General features: G+C 32.1%; 1 protein-coding gene across 1 annotated transcript in view; it reads right to left on the reverse strand.

Annotated features, from left to right (window-relative positions):
* Positions 1-18793, reverse strand: part of LOC143410672 (A-kinase anchor protein 9-like) — a 69731-nt gene that overhangs the window by 22099 nt on the left and 28839 nt on the right. The window contains 6 exon segments of the mRNA XM_077110648.1: positions 4031-4208; positions 5914-6026; positions 6028-6125; positions 13747-14097; positions 14099-14853; positions 14856-16092. Coding sequence (XP_076966763.1) covers positions 4031-4208; positions 5914-6026; positions 6028-6125; positions 13747-14097; positions 14099-14853; positions 14856-16092 — 2732 coding nt within the window.

The following is an 18793-nucleotide window of genomic DNA, read 5'->3' on the forward strand; positions in this document are numbered from 1 at the left end:
AAAGCAATCATGAAATTCATTTGGAAAAAAGAGACCCAGAATAGCCAAAGCAATCCTTAGGAAGAAAAGTGAAGCAAGAGGCATCATAATACCAGAACTTAAATTATACTACAGAGCCATAACAGCAACAACAAAAAACAATGGGATGACACTGGCACCAAAACAGACACATAGACCAATGATACAGAATAGAAGACATAGAGACAAACCCATATAAATACAGTTATCTCATACTAGACAAAGTTGACAAAAATACTCACTGGAGAAAAGAAAGCCTATTCAACAAATGGTGCTGGGAAAACTGAAAATCCACATGAAGCAAAATGAAATTAAACCTCTATCTCTAATCTTGCACAAAACTCAATTCAAAGTGGATCAAGGATTTAGGCACTAGAACAGAGACCATGCATTTAACAGAAGAAAAAGTAGGTCCAAACTCTACCATCTCAGCTTAGGAACTGACCTCCTTAACAAGATTTCTAGAGCACAAGAACTATAAGCCAGAATCAATAAAAAGATTCAAACTAAAATGGTTCTTCACTTCAAACAATCAATAACATGAAGAGAGTGCCTACAGAATGGGAGAAAACCTTTACCACACATACACCTCAGAGCATTAATCCCCAGGATATATAAAAAACTCAAGAAACTTAACACCAGGTGCTGGGGTTGTGGCTCAGTGGTAGAGTGCTTGCCTGGCATGTGTGAGGGACCTAGGGTTTGATTCTCAGCACCACATATAAATAAATTTTAAAAATAAAGATTCATCGACAACTAAAAAAAATAAATAAAAAACAATAAAAACACCAGAAAAACAAACCAATCAATAAATGGGCTAAGGAACTGAACAGACACTTCACAGAAGACATACAATCGATCAACAAATATGTGAAAATACATTCAACATCTCTAGCAATTAGAGAAATGCAAATCAAAACTACAATGAGATTCTATCTCACTCCAGTTAGAATGGCAACTATCAAGAATATGAGCAACAGGCCCAGGGACATAGCTCAGTTGGTAGACTGCTTGCCTCACATGCCCAAGGCCCTAGTTTAATACTCATGACCACAAAAAAAAAAAAAGAAAAAGAAAAAATATGCAACAATAAATGTTGGCAAGCATGTGGGGGTAAAGGTACACTCATACATTGCTGGTGGGACTGCAAATTGATGCAACTACTATAGAAAGCAGCATGGAGATTCCTAAGAAAATGTGGAATGGAACCACCATTTGACCCAGTTATCCCACTCCTAAGTTTATACTCAAAGAGCTTTAAATCAGCATAATACAGTGATGCAGCCACATCATGTTTATAGCAGCTAAATTCACAATAGCTAAACTACAGAACCAACCCAGGTGTCCTTCAACAGATGAATGGATAAAGAAAGTGTGATATATATCTTCCCAATGGAGTATTACTCAGCCTTAAAGAAGAATGAAATAATGGCATTTGGTGGCAAATGGATGGACCTGGAGAATATCATGCTAAGCTAAATAAGCCAATTCCAAAGAACTAAAGACTGAATATTTTGTCTGATATGCAGATACTAATTCACAATGGGGTGGGGGGTAGGGAAGAATAAACATATTTTGGATTAGACAAAGGGCAATGAGGGAAGGGGAGGGTTATGAGGGAAGAAAGGATAGTAGAATGAATCAGATATTATTACCCCAGGTACATATATAATTACATCACATATTCTACATTATGCACAACGAAAGAATGAGAAGTTATACTTCATTTATGTATGATATGTCAAAATGCATCCTACTGTCTTAGATAACTAGTTAGAAGAAAAAAGAATTGTTAGAACTAAAAAAAATAATTAGTTATTGAAACTACATATATAGAAATAATAGTTCATTAAATTTGATTTGTCTAACATTACCCACTTGGTATGTGGTAGATCTGAACATGAGTTATTTTAAATAAAAACAGTAGTTCTGAAACAAAAGAAGAGGGGTGAGGATGTGGCTTGGTGGCAAAGAGCCCCTGAATTCAATCCTGATACAAATATATATATGTGTGTGTGTGTGTGTGTGTGTGTGTGTGTGTGTGTGTATGTATGTGTGTATGTATGTATATAAAGATATATCTAAGATATATTAGTGAGTTAAAAAAGCTTGTAAATTCTCACTTCCATTAGAAACCTGTTTTAACATATATGTCTATATAAATAGGAAAATGTCTGAAAGAATACATATCAAAAGTAACAATGATTGCTTATATTGGAAATGAAGTGTGGCAACAGTAAAGAGAAGGTTCTTAACTTACAGTTAGTTTAATTTTAACTTACAATCAGTTTAATTTTAATTTTATCTACCCACATATCTTTTGGTATGTATGTCTAAATTCTGTATTGTTATATAAGCATTCACTACTTTGTAACAATGTTTTCTTAAAATGTCTAATCTTATAACAATAAGGTAAGATTAGTATTTAGAAATCATGTGGATTTAGAATATATCAGTGACTTAAATAGACAAAGATAAGCTTAAATTCTTAGGCTGGGGTTGTGGCTCAGTGGTAAAGTACTTGCCTAGTGTGTATGAGGCACTGGGTTCAATTCTTAGCACTGCATGTAAATAAATAAATAAATAAAATAACAACTAATAAAAATGTTTTTTCAAAAGGCTTAAATTCCTTAATTGAAGACAAACAAAATGAAACAATACTTCCTCTAAATTTATATACATTTGGATACATAAATTACATACATATATTATTTATATACACATACACATGCACACACACAATGATTATAATGTATGCGTACATATAAAACAAATAATTTTAAGAAAAAATAAAGTAGAAAAGTAAGACACAGACTCTTTGGGGATGATTTTAATTTATGTAAGAACATGACATCTAAGTAAAGATCCAAAAGAGATGAGGGTGTGGGCATACAAATACCTGGAGAATAATCATTCTAGGTAGAAGAAAAAGCCAATGAATCCCTAAAGCAGAAGCGTACTGATATGTGATATATTTGAGATCACAGTGGGGATGTATGAGGTTTTTTTTTAATCTTTTAAAATTGTTTTTAGTTGCCAATGGACCTTTACTTTATTTATTTATATGTGGTGCTGAGAATCAAACCCAGGACCTCACACAAGCCAGGCAAGCACTTTACCGCTGAGTTCCAACCCCAACCACATGGGATTATGTGGTTTGAGAACAGTAAGTGATAAGATAGTCAGTAGGAAATGAAAGTCAAAGATGTCATGGTCCTCAGGACTAGTGAGACTGTAAAGAGCAGAAGAGGATTAGAGTAACATGATGTAACTGAAATTATAAAAGCAAAGGTGCTGGCACTTGTGTTGACTATATAGAGAACAGACTGTAAACAGAAGTTAAGTAATCCAGGTGAAACACACAACAATGGCAGGGACCAGTGGAGCAGTAAGGAGTGGCACAATTTTGATGTACTTTGAAGGTTAAAAAAAACAAGATTTTTTCATAGAATGGCAGAGAATTATGACAGAAAGGAGTCATGATGGATGACGATGGCTACAGAAGGAGCAAATTTTAGAAGATCCTGATCCAAGAAAACATATATAGTGGTAATTGAAGATCATTTCTTCTCTCCTCATAGATCAGGGTTCTATTTGGGAGATGATGAATTTGAGCATTAGACAATCAAATGGAGTATATTCAAGTCATAGTGGAATGATCATACTTAGACTATTTAAGTATTCACCATATCAACATATCAAAGCCTAGGCATAGAATAAACAAGTAAATGTCTACTACCTGACTTATTTTAATTCAGAAAATAGATTAATAATAACATCTTTATAAAAGTATAAGTAAAATTCCTATAATAAATTCTCTTTGGTTTATACCAACATTTATTTCACACATTTCAAAGATACAGAATTATATCCTGCTCTTATTTCTTAAAAATGTTACATCCTATCTCTTTGTTAAAGTTATATTTTATTCTTAAAATAACCATTCCAGATGATACTATCATTGTTACTAAGCTACAAATACTGCTGAATGAAGTTTTAAGTAAATAGATACCTTGGGTCCACCGTGGCCTCACTAATGGCTTGAAGCTTCTCCTGTAGAGAATAAATTTCTGCCGTATGATTTTCTTCAGTTTCTTTCAATTGTTTGCGCAAAAACCATATGAAGTTTTCTAATTCTTGAATTTGTTCTTCAAGTTGTTTAATTTTTTTGGTATCTTTCAGAGAAGATAACAGGAAGAGAAGACAATACACATTTCAATACAAACTTCTCAGTGAAATAACAATCATTTTATTTCAATGTATAAAAATATTTATTCTTTGAAAAATGTTTTGAGTGAAACTCAGGTTTTAATTTGACTCATTCTGACTGATGAAAACAAGAAAACAGTGTGATTCAAGATCATTTCTCCTATCCTTATGGTATAGTATCTCTAAATTCAACAATTTTATATCTTTAAAACAATTCAGCAACATGAAACAAAAGAAGGGTTGAAAAGGGACCAGAGGAGAGTAGTTAACACCTTTCACTTTCCTCTTTTATTTTTATTTCTTAAAAAATGCTGATAATTAATCACTAAACTAGCTTTTTTGCCAATTAAATCAGCCATTAGTTAACATGCAATTTGGGAAATAGTGGACAGACTACCTCAAGAAGATATCAATTTAAAAAAATACAAACTTAAAATATTACTATATTCAAAGAACCCCTGAAGTGAAAAAGCATGGTATTATCTGATATGCTTGAAATTCTATTCTGTTCACCAAAGCAATTCCAATAATAAAACTCATTCCTAAAAGCAAAAGTGAAGGCCTAGAGATACCTTGAACACAAGAAGTCTAGTTAACTGGCCAAATAATCATGAAAGAAAAACATTAACTCTGACTAATTGTTTATGGTTCACTGTATGGTTCCATAACATTGTTACTACCCATTATTCCATCTTGGTCTTTTAACTCACTCTCTAGTTTCCCCTGATAACTCATTCTTGTCCTTGACCTCTTGTCCTAGACATTCATGCTGATTATAAATCTTTACCTCATAATTAAATTTTTCTCCCAGGTTTCAGACTTCTATTTTCAACTAACTCCTATATATTTTTTCAAAGTCAATAAGTATTCTATTCTTAACTCAATATATTTAAAACTGAATTATTATTTTTTTCACAAATTGGTTCCTTTCTAAGACTAGAACCATACTCTAGTTTCTTAAGCTAGAAACTTGGGTATCATTCTTAATTTCTGCTAACATTAACGACAAACTAGAACCTAACTCTAAGTGTTGAACTTAACTTTCTATTATACTCAATTCAATCTGGCTGGTCTTCCCATCAATAATTTTATCCCTTCCAACTGATCCTATTGGTATCAACTTAAAATTAAAATCTTATTGTTACTCCCACTATTTAAAATCCTGCTGTAGGTCTTATCACCAATAGCATAAAACATAAACATGTTTCATCAGAGTACAAAAAACCTTTCCTGATCAAGCTCCCTCCAATCTCTCCAGTTTTATCTAGCTAACACAACCTGAACTCCCAGTTCTCCCAAATGGATGCAATCTTAGATAGAGCTCAATGCTTAAGACTCCATAGCCTTCCCCAAATTTCCAACCCAGTTACTCCTACCCATACCCTCATACTACTCATCTCCCCAGGAAAGACAAGACTCCTTTTTCTCCCTCCATTCTTTACATTTCAGAAATTTTCGGTGTATTTTATATATGCTTTCCCAATGGATTATAATTTCCTATGGGAAAATGACTCAGTAATTTTAGTTTTCTCTAGCACTTAAATGAATATCCAATGATTATATGAACAAATAAGTCTAGGGCTTAGATATACAAGTCACCTTCCCCTGTGAGTTCTAAGGACAGAATTATGAAATGGTGGACTCTAAGTGATGTTTCATGGTAATTATAAGTCAGAAACTATTTACCTGTTTCTTCTGTTTTTACATTCTGTAGTTCTAACTGGTATATTTTCTGAAGTTCCTTGATCTTTTCCTCTTGAGTAGAAATAAGCTCCTCTTTAAGATTGCAAAGAGCTTTTTTTTTCATTTTCCATATATTCACAAACCTGATCCACGTGAGCTGAATAAACCAGTGAAAGGCATATGCACTGAGCTTCCATCTGTAGCCTTAAATCATTCTGAAAGTGAATATATATTAGAAAAATTTAAAATAATTTACTATAAAATAATTTGCTTTTTGCATATACTAAAACAAGAGGAGAAATAAATTATAGTTTAAAACTTCACAAGAGAACCAATGACATTTTTTTCTTCATTCTTCATTCAGTTATACTGAGCTACTTCTTTTTTCAAGGAGAGTAGTATCATTACCTCAATTTTAGAGCAAATTTTGATATTTGGTATAGCTTATGATTTGTCCATATTGGAGAGTCTTTATTCTGACTGTCCAGGACTGCTCCCTACAGAAACAAGTTGCCTCTGCAGGAAACAGCCTAGAGCCTCAACATTTTAGGATGTTTAAAGGCGAAAACCACATCCAGATTGACTTGGCAACCAGCAAGCAAGCAAGCAAGAAGTAGTACAGAAGCAGAATAAAGCCATTAGTGAAACAATGCAATGTCTTAATTAAATTTTCATCTCATTCATTTCTCCTGGGATTTTTTCATAATCATAATCAAAAGAGAAATGGATCAAAGTGACCCTAGTTGAATACAAATTAAAGAATGGCTACTAACATCTAATCAATTATTCCCCAGAAAGGTACACTGCCCAAGGAAAATGGGAACCAAAGAGAACAATTTTACATTGTGTAAGAATTGCTATTTTGTATTGTAAGTAGGCTATGCTAGGCAATTAGTAATGTGGTACAGTGATGGGACTTTCCTATGGGAGAAGCTCTTCTTACGTAATATGGAGTCTCAGGGTAAAATGAAGTGTTTGGTCATTGCTTATATAGCCTGTCCTATAACATTCTCCACTGGTTTTATGGAACTAATCAAATCATTAATTAATCATCATTGGTTTACAGCTACTGTAGTGAGTATGGAGGACCATCAGTTTTACAGAATGTATTTTTTGTTTTATATATCTTATTAAATAAACAGTTAAAGATGCAGGGTCCAATTAAAAACCCTAAGAGGACTAACAGCAATGGATCGGCTACAGCTGTGTAAGAGTAGTTAGCCAAGGAGACCAGGAGAACAAATTTTCATACCAATTTCTCTCATGTTGTCTTGGCTCTTCCTTATCTTTTATTTTTATTTTCAAATAATATTTTATTTTCAACTGGGAATTGAACTCAGGGGTTTTCTCTACCTGTGAGCTACATTTCCAGCCCCCTTTTTTTTTCAATATTTTCATTTTTATGTGGTGCTGAGGATTGAACCCAGTGCTTCACATATGTGAGACAAATGCTCTGCCACTGACCCACAATCCCAACCCCAGCCCTTTTTGAGGCAAGGTCTCAACAAGTTGCCAAGGTTGGTCTTGAATTTAGAACCCTCCTCTGCCTTAGCCTCCCAAATAGCTGGAATTACAGGCATGCACCACCATGCCTGGATTTAAAATACTATTTTAAATATGGAAAAATGCAAGCAATAAACTCAAACCCCAAATTAACAAGTACTCTAACATTTTCTCTATTTTTTTCATTCCCTGTACTCCCCATACACTTCTATGTTCTCATCACTCCTTTCTCACAGGCAACCATAATCATAGTTTGGTACAAATCCAGTCCAATTCTTACATTATTACTCCTCATTACAATACATTTTGCATTCTCAATGCACTGTATATTTTGTATTTTTATGGACTTACACAAATGATATTAATTTTACAAGTTTATTTTCTCATTCAATATGTCTCTGGTATTATTCCAAGTAGGTAACGGGGGGTTAAATGTCCAGTACCACAAACAAACAAAAAATTAACAGCATGTAGGCAACAGGTTAATTCATTTTAACTGTGGTATTATGACTATACTAGAATTTGTCCATTTCCTTTCAGGAGATAAATTGGTTTATTCCTAATTTTTGGATAAATGTGCTAATTTCTTTCTAATTAGTGGTTCTTAAATGTAACATGCATCAGAATCACTTGGAATGCTTATTAAAACAGGTTACTTTAGGAACCTAACCCCATCCCCACAGTTTCTGTTTCAGGAGAGGTCAAAGAGCTTTGAATTCTAACCCGTTACCAAGTAATGCTGTGCTTCTGGTCAGGAACCCCACTTTGAGAACTACTTAGAAATATAACTGCTAGGTCACAGATAGTGCATTTTTAACTGTGCTGGATTTGATCAAATTATTTTTATATAACAGTACTAATTTACAATGCTACCAGAAGGTTGAGTACTTATATACTCACAACCTCACCATTCTTTATATCAGACTAACTTCAGCAACCTAATGGGTATAAAATGTTATTTTATTTTTACACTGAATAGTAAGGTTGAAAGAATATTTTCATGTTTATTAGATACTTTGATTTCCTATTCAGGCACATGTCTTTCACATCTTTTGCCCATTATTATTTTGTTTTTAGACCTCTTGTTACATTAATTGTTCTTTCTATATTCTTTATAGCTTTTGTTTGCAACTTACATTCATGGCAAATATCTAGTCCCAGTCCTCAAATCTATTTTACATTATTGTTTTTAAAAGATACAATAAAAATTTTAAATCTTTTCCCATGCTTTGTCTTTATTAAAAGTTTTTCCTATCTTAAGATTCTATTTTCTTCTTATGTGTACATTTTTAACCAACCTGATTTTTTTCCCTAAAGCGACAATGATCTAATTCCCTAACTTCTAACTTCTAGTATCAAAAGTCAATTGTGCTCAAAACAATTTTGTTTTTTTTTCCTCCCAAACAATTTTGAATACTCTAAGCTTCTTCTGCTAATTTGGTTTATTTTTTGGATTTCCTCTGTCTCTGCTCAAATATCATCTCATCAAAGTAGTCTTCCTTGACCTACCCTATGCAAAAAAAGCCCTACACTTAGGGAGATCTTATTCTTCTTATCATACTGTAATTTTATTCATAGCACTTAAGACCACCAGAAATATTTGTCTGTATTTTATAATGTTCATTTAAACCCTAAAAAGTAAACTTTATTCTTCCTTGATCATTTTTATTTACTGTTAAATTATGAATGACTTGAACAGTGCCTGGAATGCAGTAGAGATTCACTAAGTGATTCATTGATTTGTAGGGCCTTCTTGCTAAATTTTTACAAGATACAGATCTGTTCTGGGCTTTTCATTATATTCTACTGATCTACTTAACCATCCTGGCATTAAACCATATTGTTTATAATGATTTTGTAATAAGTTTTGATAACAAATACATACTTTTTAAGATTTTCTTGAGTATTCTTGGCTATTTACTCTTCTATATCAATTTTAGAATCAGTATTCCACATTCATTAAGAAACCTTATTGTAATTTTGACTAGAACTATTAATTAGGAGAGAACTGATATTTTTCTTTGTATCTTTCCATTATGGATATGATATGTATTAGCACACAGTCAGGTCTTTGTGTCCTTCAATATTCTATAATTTTCTTAACAAAAACTCAAAACATCTTATTATCTTGGTTTTAAAGTTTTGCCTGATCTGTTCATATTTTTTCTCATTTCCTATTCTTGTCATATTGCAAGAACGGGAGAAGCATTCACTAAGAACTACAAAACCATATTGCAATAGTAATGTTGACAATGGGTATGTATCCTAGTCCAATCTTTATTCTAATGGAAATGCTTCTAAATTTCACCATCAGAAATATAATCTGTCAACATTTTGATGAAAATCAGCATCATGACTAGAAAATTTCCCTACTATTCCTGATTTCCTAAAGCTTTTTTTTAACTTATAAATGGGTTGTCAAATTTTTTATGTATTTTTTTCTGATATGCACTAAAATAATCATGGATTTTGTCTTGCTACATAAAAATGTAGAGATTACAGTCACAGATTTTTTTTTCAAATGTTTAACTATTTGTCCACTCTTGGTATAACTTGCTAATATTTTATTTGGAATTTCTGCAACTACACTTACAAGTTAGATTATTCTACAATTTTATTTTCTTTACAATTCCTATCAGGACTTCATATTAATATTGGCCTTCTAAGGTGAACTGGGTGGTTTTTCTTTCTTCAGTTTTTCTTCTTTCTTTTCTTCTTCCATTCTCTCTTTAATCCTACTTTAGTGGACAATTACACTTTTGTTCTTGGAGAGTTAATAAGAATTACTTGTAAAATGGTCTAAAGTCTAGCATTTTGGTTTGAGATGAGGCAAAAGGGAAAACTTCTGACCACTACTTCAACTCTTTAATGATTACTGACTTATTCATTTCTATTTAATGGTTATTTGAACTTATTCATTTCTATTTGCATTAGTTCTGGTAGTTTATATTCTTCCAGAACACCATTTAGAGTTTGCTTATATTTTCAAATCTATTGGCAGAGATTATTTGTAGCATTATTTATGACTTTTAAAATTTCTTGTGGTACCTGTACATATGTCCTTATTTCATTCTTGATTTTGCTTATGTGTTTTTCCCCCCCTTGGTCATATTTTTGGAGATCTAATACCTGTAAATAATCTTTTCAAATAATAAACCTCCAAAGTTCTTGAAAAATTTTCCCACTTGTTTATTACAAGTTCTCTTATTTTTTGCTCTTTATTTTCTTCCTTCTACTTCCTTTGAATGTAGATATTCTTGACACTTTTCTATGCTGTTGAATACTTAACTCATTTCAATATCTCATTTATTAAATTGATAATATTTAAACCTAAAAATTATTTTTTACACATCATGTTACATACATTCTACTTTTTTTAAAAAAAAATATTCATGTCTCTCCTTGTGCATTTACTCTTCCAGATGAACTATAAACCAATTAAGTTAAATTTCTGTAACTTTTTAAGTTGGATAAATCTAGAGATAACTGACATTCTATAATATAAAAAATTGCCCACTCAGAAATGAGACTTTTCATTTATTCAAATATTTTTCATTAAAGTATTCTAATTTTATTTATATTGGTCTTACATATTTTTGGCTAATTTTGACATTTATTTTACATTAGGTTTTTTGGATTTTTTGCTTAGATTATTTTTCTCAATTTCTTAATTACACCTGTGAATTATCTACTTCTATTTATGCCATGTATCTTTTTATCTTTGGAATGGTTAGGGCTTATAGAACAATGCTAAATAGCAAGCGACAAAAGCTATTCTGATTTTCATTGTAACATGAAGGCCTATCTTGATTCACAGCTGATTCTTTATAAAGCAGCTTTGTTTATTTCCCCTATTCACCCCTCATTCATCCATTCGTAAAACATTATTAACTGCTGATCATGTGCAAAACATTATTCTAGGTACTAGGGATATAGTAGCTGTCTATATAGCCTATATAGTAGTGTCTCTTCACTCACAGAACTGATATTATGGTTCCTCTTGAGGTTTCTAAGCTCCAGTAGATGTTTCTGAGCTCAGTATCTCTTCCAATACCAATAATTACCTCCAATTGTAAACACACACACTTGAATTTATGGCTTCTCTCAGCATCAATAACTAGCCAATATCTATAATGTTCCTGCCACTCCTTATTTCTTGCACCCCAATGTTGAAAAGACTCTTTGATAATCTGGAATTATACCTCAAAACTATTCATTTCTTTCTTTTCAGTTAAAAAATTATTTTTTTTCTTTTTCATTTTTCTTTTTTGGTACTGGGGATTGAACTCAGGGCACTCGACCACTGAACCACATCTCATCCTTATTTTGTATTTTATTTAGAGAGAGGATCTCATTGAGTTGCTTACTGCCTCACTGTTGCTGAGGATGGCTTTGAACTCACTAGCCTCCTGCCTCAGCCTCCCTCAGCTGGGATTATAGGCGTTTGCCACTGCAGCTGGCCAGTTAAAAATTCTTAACAGCCACATTTATTTTGGTTTCAGTGAGATATATCTGCTCTAATTACTAAGTTTAATACTGAGAGTAGGAGTATTTTGTTGCCTCTGCAGTATTTCAGACAAGTAAACAGTATCACTATGTAAGTCACCGCTCAATTTCTTCTGGGAGCTTCCCTCCACCTGCATACATACCTTACTCCCCCCTCTGTATCAATGATGGGGTTTATTTTAGTAATGATAAATGGGAGCAATTTACAGACTTGCTTTTTTTCACTTTGTTTAGTTAATTTCAAGGAGAGAGTATCTAAACACCATTGCAAGTATCTTCAATACAGAAACAAAATTCCTATTAAAAAAAATTTCACCAATTTGACAAATGTGCTTCAAATTCAGGTCTTCTTTGAATAATGCTTTTTAATAAAATTTAAATTATGTCTGACATTTTTTAGGAGTAATCACCACCATTTATAGTTTTAAAAAAATTTGCAATATTTAACATAGCAATAGTAGTTAAGCAATTTGAAATTCTTGGGTCTATTCAAGTTATTAAAAACGTAAAAATGACCACATTCGATAAGATCATCAACATGAACATGTCATTAGAAATAAAAACAGAAAACTTTCCGATGACTTCCTATTGTACTTAGGGATAAAAATCTAAACTTACAAAGTCTATAAGGGGCTCCCTATGATTGAGTTTCTTCCTTCTTCAAACTCTTCTCAAACTCAACTACATAGGCCTTCAATTCGGTTCCTCAAATTTACTCATGATACAACTGCTCTAATTTCCATAATGCAGCCTCTTCCCTCTCATTCGAATCTCAGTTCAAGTGTTAATTCCTCCAAGCTCCAGACCACCACCCACCTCCACCCATCATTCTCAATTTCTTTTGTGAGCTTCCCTGTTTTATTTTATCACAATACCGTGTTTTATTTCTTCATAGACTGTTAACAATATTTCTGTCTTATTTTCTCATTTATTACCTGTCTTTCCTCACTGAAATATATACTCCTTAACTTCTTCTCTCTTTCAACACTAAACTCTTATATCTGCAAAAGATATTTATTACCTAAGTTTTAGAAGCACATAAGTTTATTTAGCAGGATACAGTTGTGGCTCAGTGGTAGAGAGCTTGACTAGCATGTGTGAAGCACTGGGTTAAATTCTCAGCACCATATTATAAATTAATAAAATAAAGGTAAAATGTCCATCTACAGCTAAAAGATGTTTTTAATTATAAAAAGTTTATTTAGCATTATCATACTGAAGATACACATCAGACTTTTCTGTTATTTCTAATATGAATAGCTGACATAAAAGGAAATAACCTATTATTTTATGTGTTTTATTTCTTTAGCTGTACAGAGAATTAATACTATTTTTTTTCCTCCTCAGGTATAAGACTCAAAAAACTCTAGGGCTTAAGTGTTTTTCTTGCAAAAAGGAAAAAGAATTTATAACTACTGAACAACTGCATAAGGTTCTAAAACACTCAAGAGTTTGTTTACAATTGTGGAAGCTTGAAAAAGATCAGTATGAAATAAAAACTCTAAAAGTCTTTGAAATTGCAACAAAATACTAAGTTATAAAATCAATAACTTTTGTAAAGTTGAGATTCTAAACAATATTATTTAAATTATTGTCTTTACAAAGAAAATATTGCATTATTTCCTGAGCAGAATATATAATAGATTAGCTAAAAGAAAAGCAGTTAAAAAAATAGGAAAATTAAATGATAAATGATAGATCCAAATGAGAATTACATGATTCACTTTCATTTTCTTTTATAAATTTGTTTTAAGAAGGTGAAAACTCTTTTTAGCATGAAATATACATTTTCACTGTGCTATACCATATGTAAATAAGTAAACATACCTGTTCTGATTTAAGTACATAAAGTTCCTGATGGAGTTTATTGTTTTCACTTGATTGATCTGTCCCAGGTGAGGACTCATTTGTTACTGATGGTGAAAATAACTGTTCTTGCTTGCTTTCTCTTCTAATAGCCACATTTTCAAAAGAAATTTTCTCTTCCACTACTGTTTTTGATTCTTCTCCAAAATCTTCACCTACATTAGATAATGATCCTTGAGAATCCTTGTTTATAATAGTTACTATTCCATCTTGTAAAGAACTTAAATGAACATCACACATGTTTATATTTTCTGCTCTATGATGGTTAATTAGGAGTTCTAGCTCTTGACACCTCAATAGAATTTTCTCTTTTTTCTTGCTTTAAAGATTTGACTTCTTCACTGAAAAAATTAACCTCACCATGTTTCTGTTTTAATTGTTCAGAGAGATCAGACAGTTTCTCTGACAATTCTAGCTTTTCTCACTTGGTTATCTCAAGTTTTTCCATAAGTTCTGTTGTATCTTTCTCAACAACTTCACAGATTTCTAATGGCTCTGCGACAAAAGCTTTGTCAGTATCAAGCATGGCACTTTTCACTTTGATTGTAGCTGGATTTATTCTTTGTAAATGAAGCTCTCCATTAAGTGCTTTAAGTTTACTTTTATACTCTAATTCTTGTTTGTTTTTACTGTCTTCTAAATCATCTTTTACCTTGAGAAGGCAAGTATACTCCTCCTGTAACTCTTGATAGTTAGCTTCAAAATTTTTTTCAGCAAATGAAAATGTACTTCTTTGCTTTTCAATTTCTTCATTTAGCTGAATACACTGTTGTTTGAGGGCCTCATTCTCTTTTGTAAGCATTTCCATTTCTTTTTGCCAGCTGCAGTCTTTGGATATGGACTTGCTGGAGTCAATGAAAATCAATTTTTCTTCTTGTTCAGCAGGAACATAAATTTTCAACATGTCCTCAAAAGCTTTTTTCTCATTTTTAAGAATGTTATTTTCTGCTTCAAGTTGTGAAAATTTTTCTTTAAGGTCATCCTCTTTTTCCTTTATTTGTTTCTCCAATAATTCAATTTTAAGTTGTAATTCCTGAACTTCTTGTTCAAGCGTACCTTTTTCTTTTTTTCTTGTCTTAATATTTCTATTTCCTTTTGGAGTTCATGCATCTGAAGGGTCGTTTCTTCTGATTTTGAATCCATGATGGACTTCTGTAAATCTTTTAGTTTTGAAATTTCCAAAACCAACGGATTCTGCTTAGTTATCAAATTATCTTTTTCAAATTGAATTGTTTCCATCTTTTGACTCATTTCATTTTGTAAGCCATCTATCTTCTGTTTATAGTGAATGCCTAAGCTATCTTTAAGTTTTTCAATATTTATTCGATGTTCAACTTCTAAATCATCTTTTAGTTTCAAAAGTTCTTCTTCATGACTAAATAGGAGCTGTGTTCTCAGCCTCTCTAATTCAGCTTCTTGTGATTCAGTCATTCTGTCTAATGCAGCATTTTTTTCTTTTTCCAACATTTCAAGTTTTATCTTGTAATCTGTAACTTCTGCTTCATGTTTTAAATTTAGTTCTTTCCTAGATTCACATGCCAGAACAATCTCAGCTTTTAAAGCTTCCACTGTACTAAGGGACTTATGTGCTTCATTCAGTTGACTTTCTTGTTCAGCTCTCTGAATTTGATCCCTTAAAAAGTTCAATTCTTCAAAGAGGTCATCAAGTTGTCTCTGCAGAGTAGATTTTTCTCCTGAAATTATTCCTAGTTCTTCTTGGAGTTTTTCCTTTTGCACATTAGTATCTTGTAATTTCATATTCAGTTCATTTATTGCCACGTTCATTAACTTTATTTGATCTTCATTAATTGTAATATTTAAATGTGATTTTAAAACACTCTCAATTTCTTCCTTATGTTGTGCTTTAAGTTCCTCTATCTGTGACATGTGTTGCTTTATTAACTCTTGTTTCATCTGTACTATCTGTTGCCCATACATTTCATCCATCTCTGCTCAGAGTTGTTCTAATCTTTTCTGCATTTCTTGTTCCACCATTTTCTGTACCACATCAGATTCAAACTGGCTATCTGTGTAATGATGTCTTTTCTGAAGGTCTTCAACTGTACCCATTAATTGTTTTATTTCTTCAGAACATTGTCTTTCCTTTTGCTTAGAATTAGCCAGCTGTAATTTCATACTTGCAATTTGTTCTTGTAATTCTCTCATTAATTTTTCAGTGGCTGTGACTTGATCCTTTAGCTCAAGATTCTTTTTTTATTCTTCTATTATTCTTATATTTAATTCCTGGATGATCGCCTCCTTTTCTTGTAATTCTTTTTTATTTGACTTTTCTACTTCATCTTGTTCCTTTAGAAAGAAAAGAAAATGAAAATATAAGAATGACATTTTTAGCTTCTGGCAACTTCTTATGGGTGTCTCCTTTTTATAAAATTCTATAAAAAGCAACTGTTGGGCCTGCCCCCCCCCCTGTTTTTCCCAGTACAAGGAGACCTAGGACTTATCTACCTGACAGTACATATGAGCAAACAATATAACAGTTTTACCCTTCTTGGGAAGAAATTTCTCTTACATTGTGCTGTGATTAAATATTTAAATTTAAAAATGCAATCTAATTTGCCTAGCATGTGTGAGGCCTTGGGTTTGATCTCTAGCACCACCAAAAAAGAAAAACAAAACAAAAACCAGTCTGACTAAATATCTATATAAACTATCACATTTTCATTTTTCTTATTAACTGGTCAATATTCTAAATATAAGTATTTCTGATGGCTAGTTATAGTACTACATACTATCTAGACACTCTCAGAAGACACAAAAATATAAAAACCGGTCCTCCCCTGGATTCTCATAAGAAACAAAAAAATAAATAAATACCGGTCCTCCCCTGGATTCTAGTGATTTGAAGGTATTTCATCGACAAGTGCTATAAAATGAGAACAACAAGAACTAAAATGGATTCCTTAAAGTCTTCCTTAACTTTATTCCTGGGGTTTTAAGTGAATCAGAAATTTAGGGATATGCAATGCTTAAGTGACTGAACATCAAGTGACACCTAAGACCACTACTGTATATTTACAGCATACCAACTTGGGCTTAGACCCACAGTTCAAACAGAAAGATAAAAGACCATCAGATAATTTTCCCCAGTTCCTATCTTTGGAACTGGAGATTAGGCTAAGACAAGACATATTAACACATATTCATTAAACAGTTAAGAGCTATAGTCCCAAAGCCAAGGAAATAAGTGAAATCCATATAACTGATGAAAATATAGGTAAGGAAGTAAAGTTATCTTAAGGAGACATGAGTCCTTGCCAAACAGGACTTTTAGGCGCCTTGAATGAATGTACTAAGAAAATGTAGGCATTGATCAATTGAGTATAGTTCTTGGAAGAAGACCAACGCACCATCAACCTTTGAGAAGTCTGATCCCTCTCGAAAAACCATACTGAATGCAGAAAACAATGTTGGGAGTTACAGCAAGGAGCATTTAAGAAGTTTAGTCTACAGACATGAACATTACTACTCTGAGATGAATGTAACAGGTTATCTCAACCTCATGCCACTGAACATCTGATTCCTCCAACACCCTTTCATCTAATACTTAATAAACAAATTTTTAAATTATTACCTGGCTTTTAAAATTCATCTGTCCATAGAAAGAATATAAAATCCAATGAGCTTAAAATCTCAAGTTTGTGATAATTATTTCTCCTTGTAAATTCACAGTCTTATATTTAGACTTAAACATTAACCTCTTAAACTAATTCACCTCTGATATAGCTCAAGAAAAAAAAAATATGACTTCTGAGCCTAACAAATAAAGGCCAAATTTAGCACTACATAAACCAAAGTTATCTTGTGCAGCCTCTTGAGTGAGACTATGAGCTGTTGTCTGAGTGTCACATATTCCTTTTCCAATTACATCATATGTTATTACCAAGTGCTGAGCCTTCTTAATTTCTACACTAGAATGCAACATTAGTAAATTAGTGTAATCTATTAATCCTGGTATTTCTATCTGTACAATAAAGATAAATTTCCTCTATCTCCAAGAATGTGTTTGAGGTTAAAATAAAATAATTAAGGTATTTTATTTTTACTGAGCTTTATACAAATATATTCATATACTAGAAAGAAATTTATAAATCATTTGGAACCTATATAAAATGTAAAATCAGGACTGGGGCTGGGTCTCAGAGGTAGAGTGTTTGCCTCACATACATGAGGCACTGGGTTCAATTCTCAGCACCACATAAAAATAAGTAAATACATAAAGATATCTTGTCCATCTACAACTTAAAAATTTTTTAAAAAAGTAAAATCAGTTCATGATGGTCAATTTTAGCTAAACTGTTAAATAATAACTATTTTTGAAAAATGTTAACATTGATATAAAAATCTGTTATAATTTTATTTCCTGATTTTCTATAAGATGAAAGGAATACTCCTCATAAAAGAAAATAACTTAATTCAACACTGTCCAACACCTAATATGATAACCATAATTCTTCATTCAACTATTAAACACCACAAATTCACAGTTTTCTTTGTTTAGCTTTTTTCAAATTACATGGTTTTAAATCACTTGTTCTATGTTACAAAACTGAGAGCCCTTCAGTCAAGGAAACCTCTATTTTTAGAACTACACCTGAAAGAGTGGGGAATAATATACTTCCTGTTTGTGACTACTATGACACAGGAGGTTTGGAGGATTAGGATAATGAGCCTTTGACTATCAATATAGTTACTTCAGCTGCTCTGACAGAACTACTACTCAAAGGGATTAAATATTTTGAAAACTGAGAAATTAAAATATAATAATAAGAACAATAAAAGTATTATTGCTAACATTCAAATAAACAGTTTATTTTCATTACTAAAATGAATTACATAAATTTTAGATTATCTGAAATTATACTGCCTAGTGACAATAAGAAATAATAAAATCCTAGATCCAGGCACTTTCAACTTAGGCCTCGATTGTCTTTCTACTCTTACCCTCCAGAAAGACACTTCCAAAGCCTATTGCTTTCTAAGTAAATTA

This window comes from Callospermophilus lateralis, chromosome 11, assembly GCF_048772815.1.
Source record: "Callospermophilus lateralis isolate mCalLat2 chromosome 11, mCalLat2.hap1, whole genome shotgun sequence".
NCBI classification, from domain to species: Eukaryota; Metazoa; Chordata; class Mammalia; order Rodentia; family Sciuridae; genus Callospermophilus; species Callospermophilus lateralis.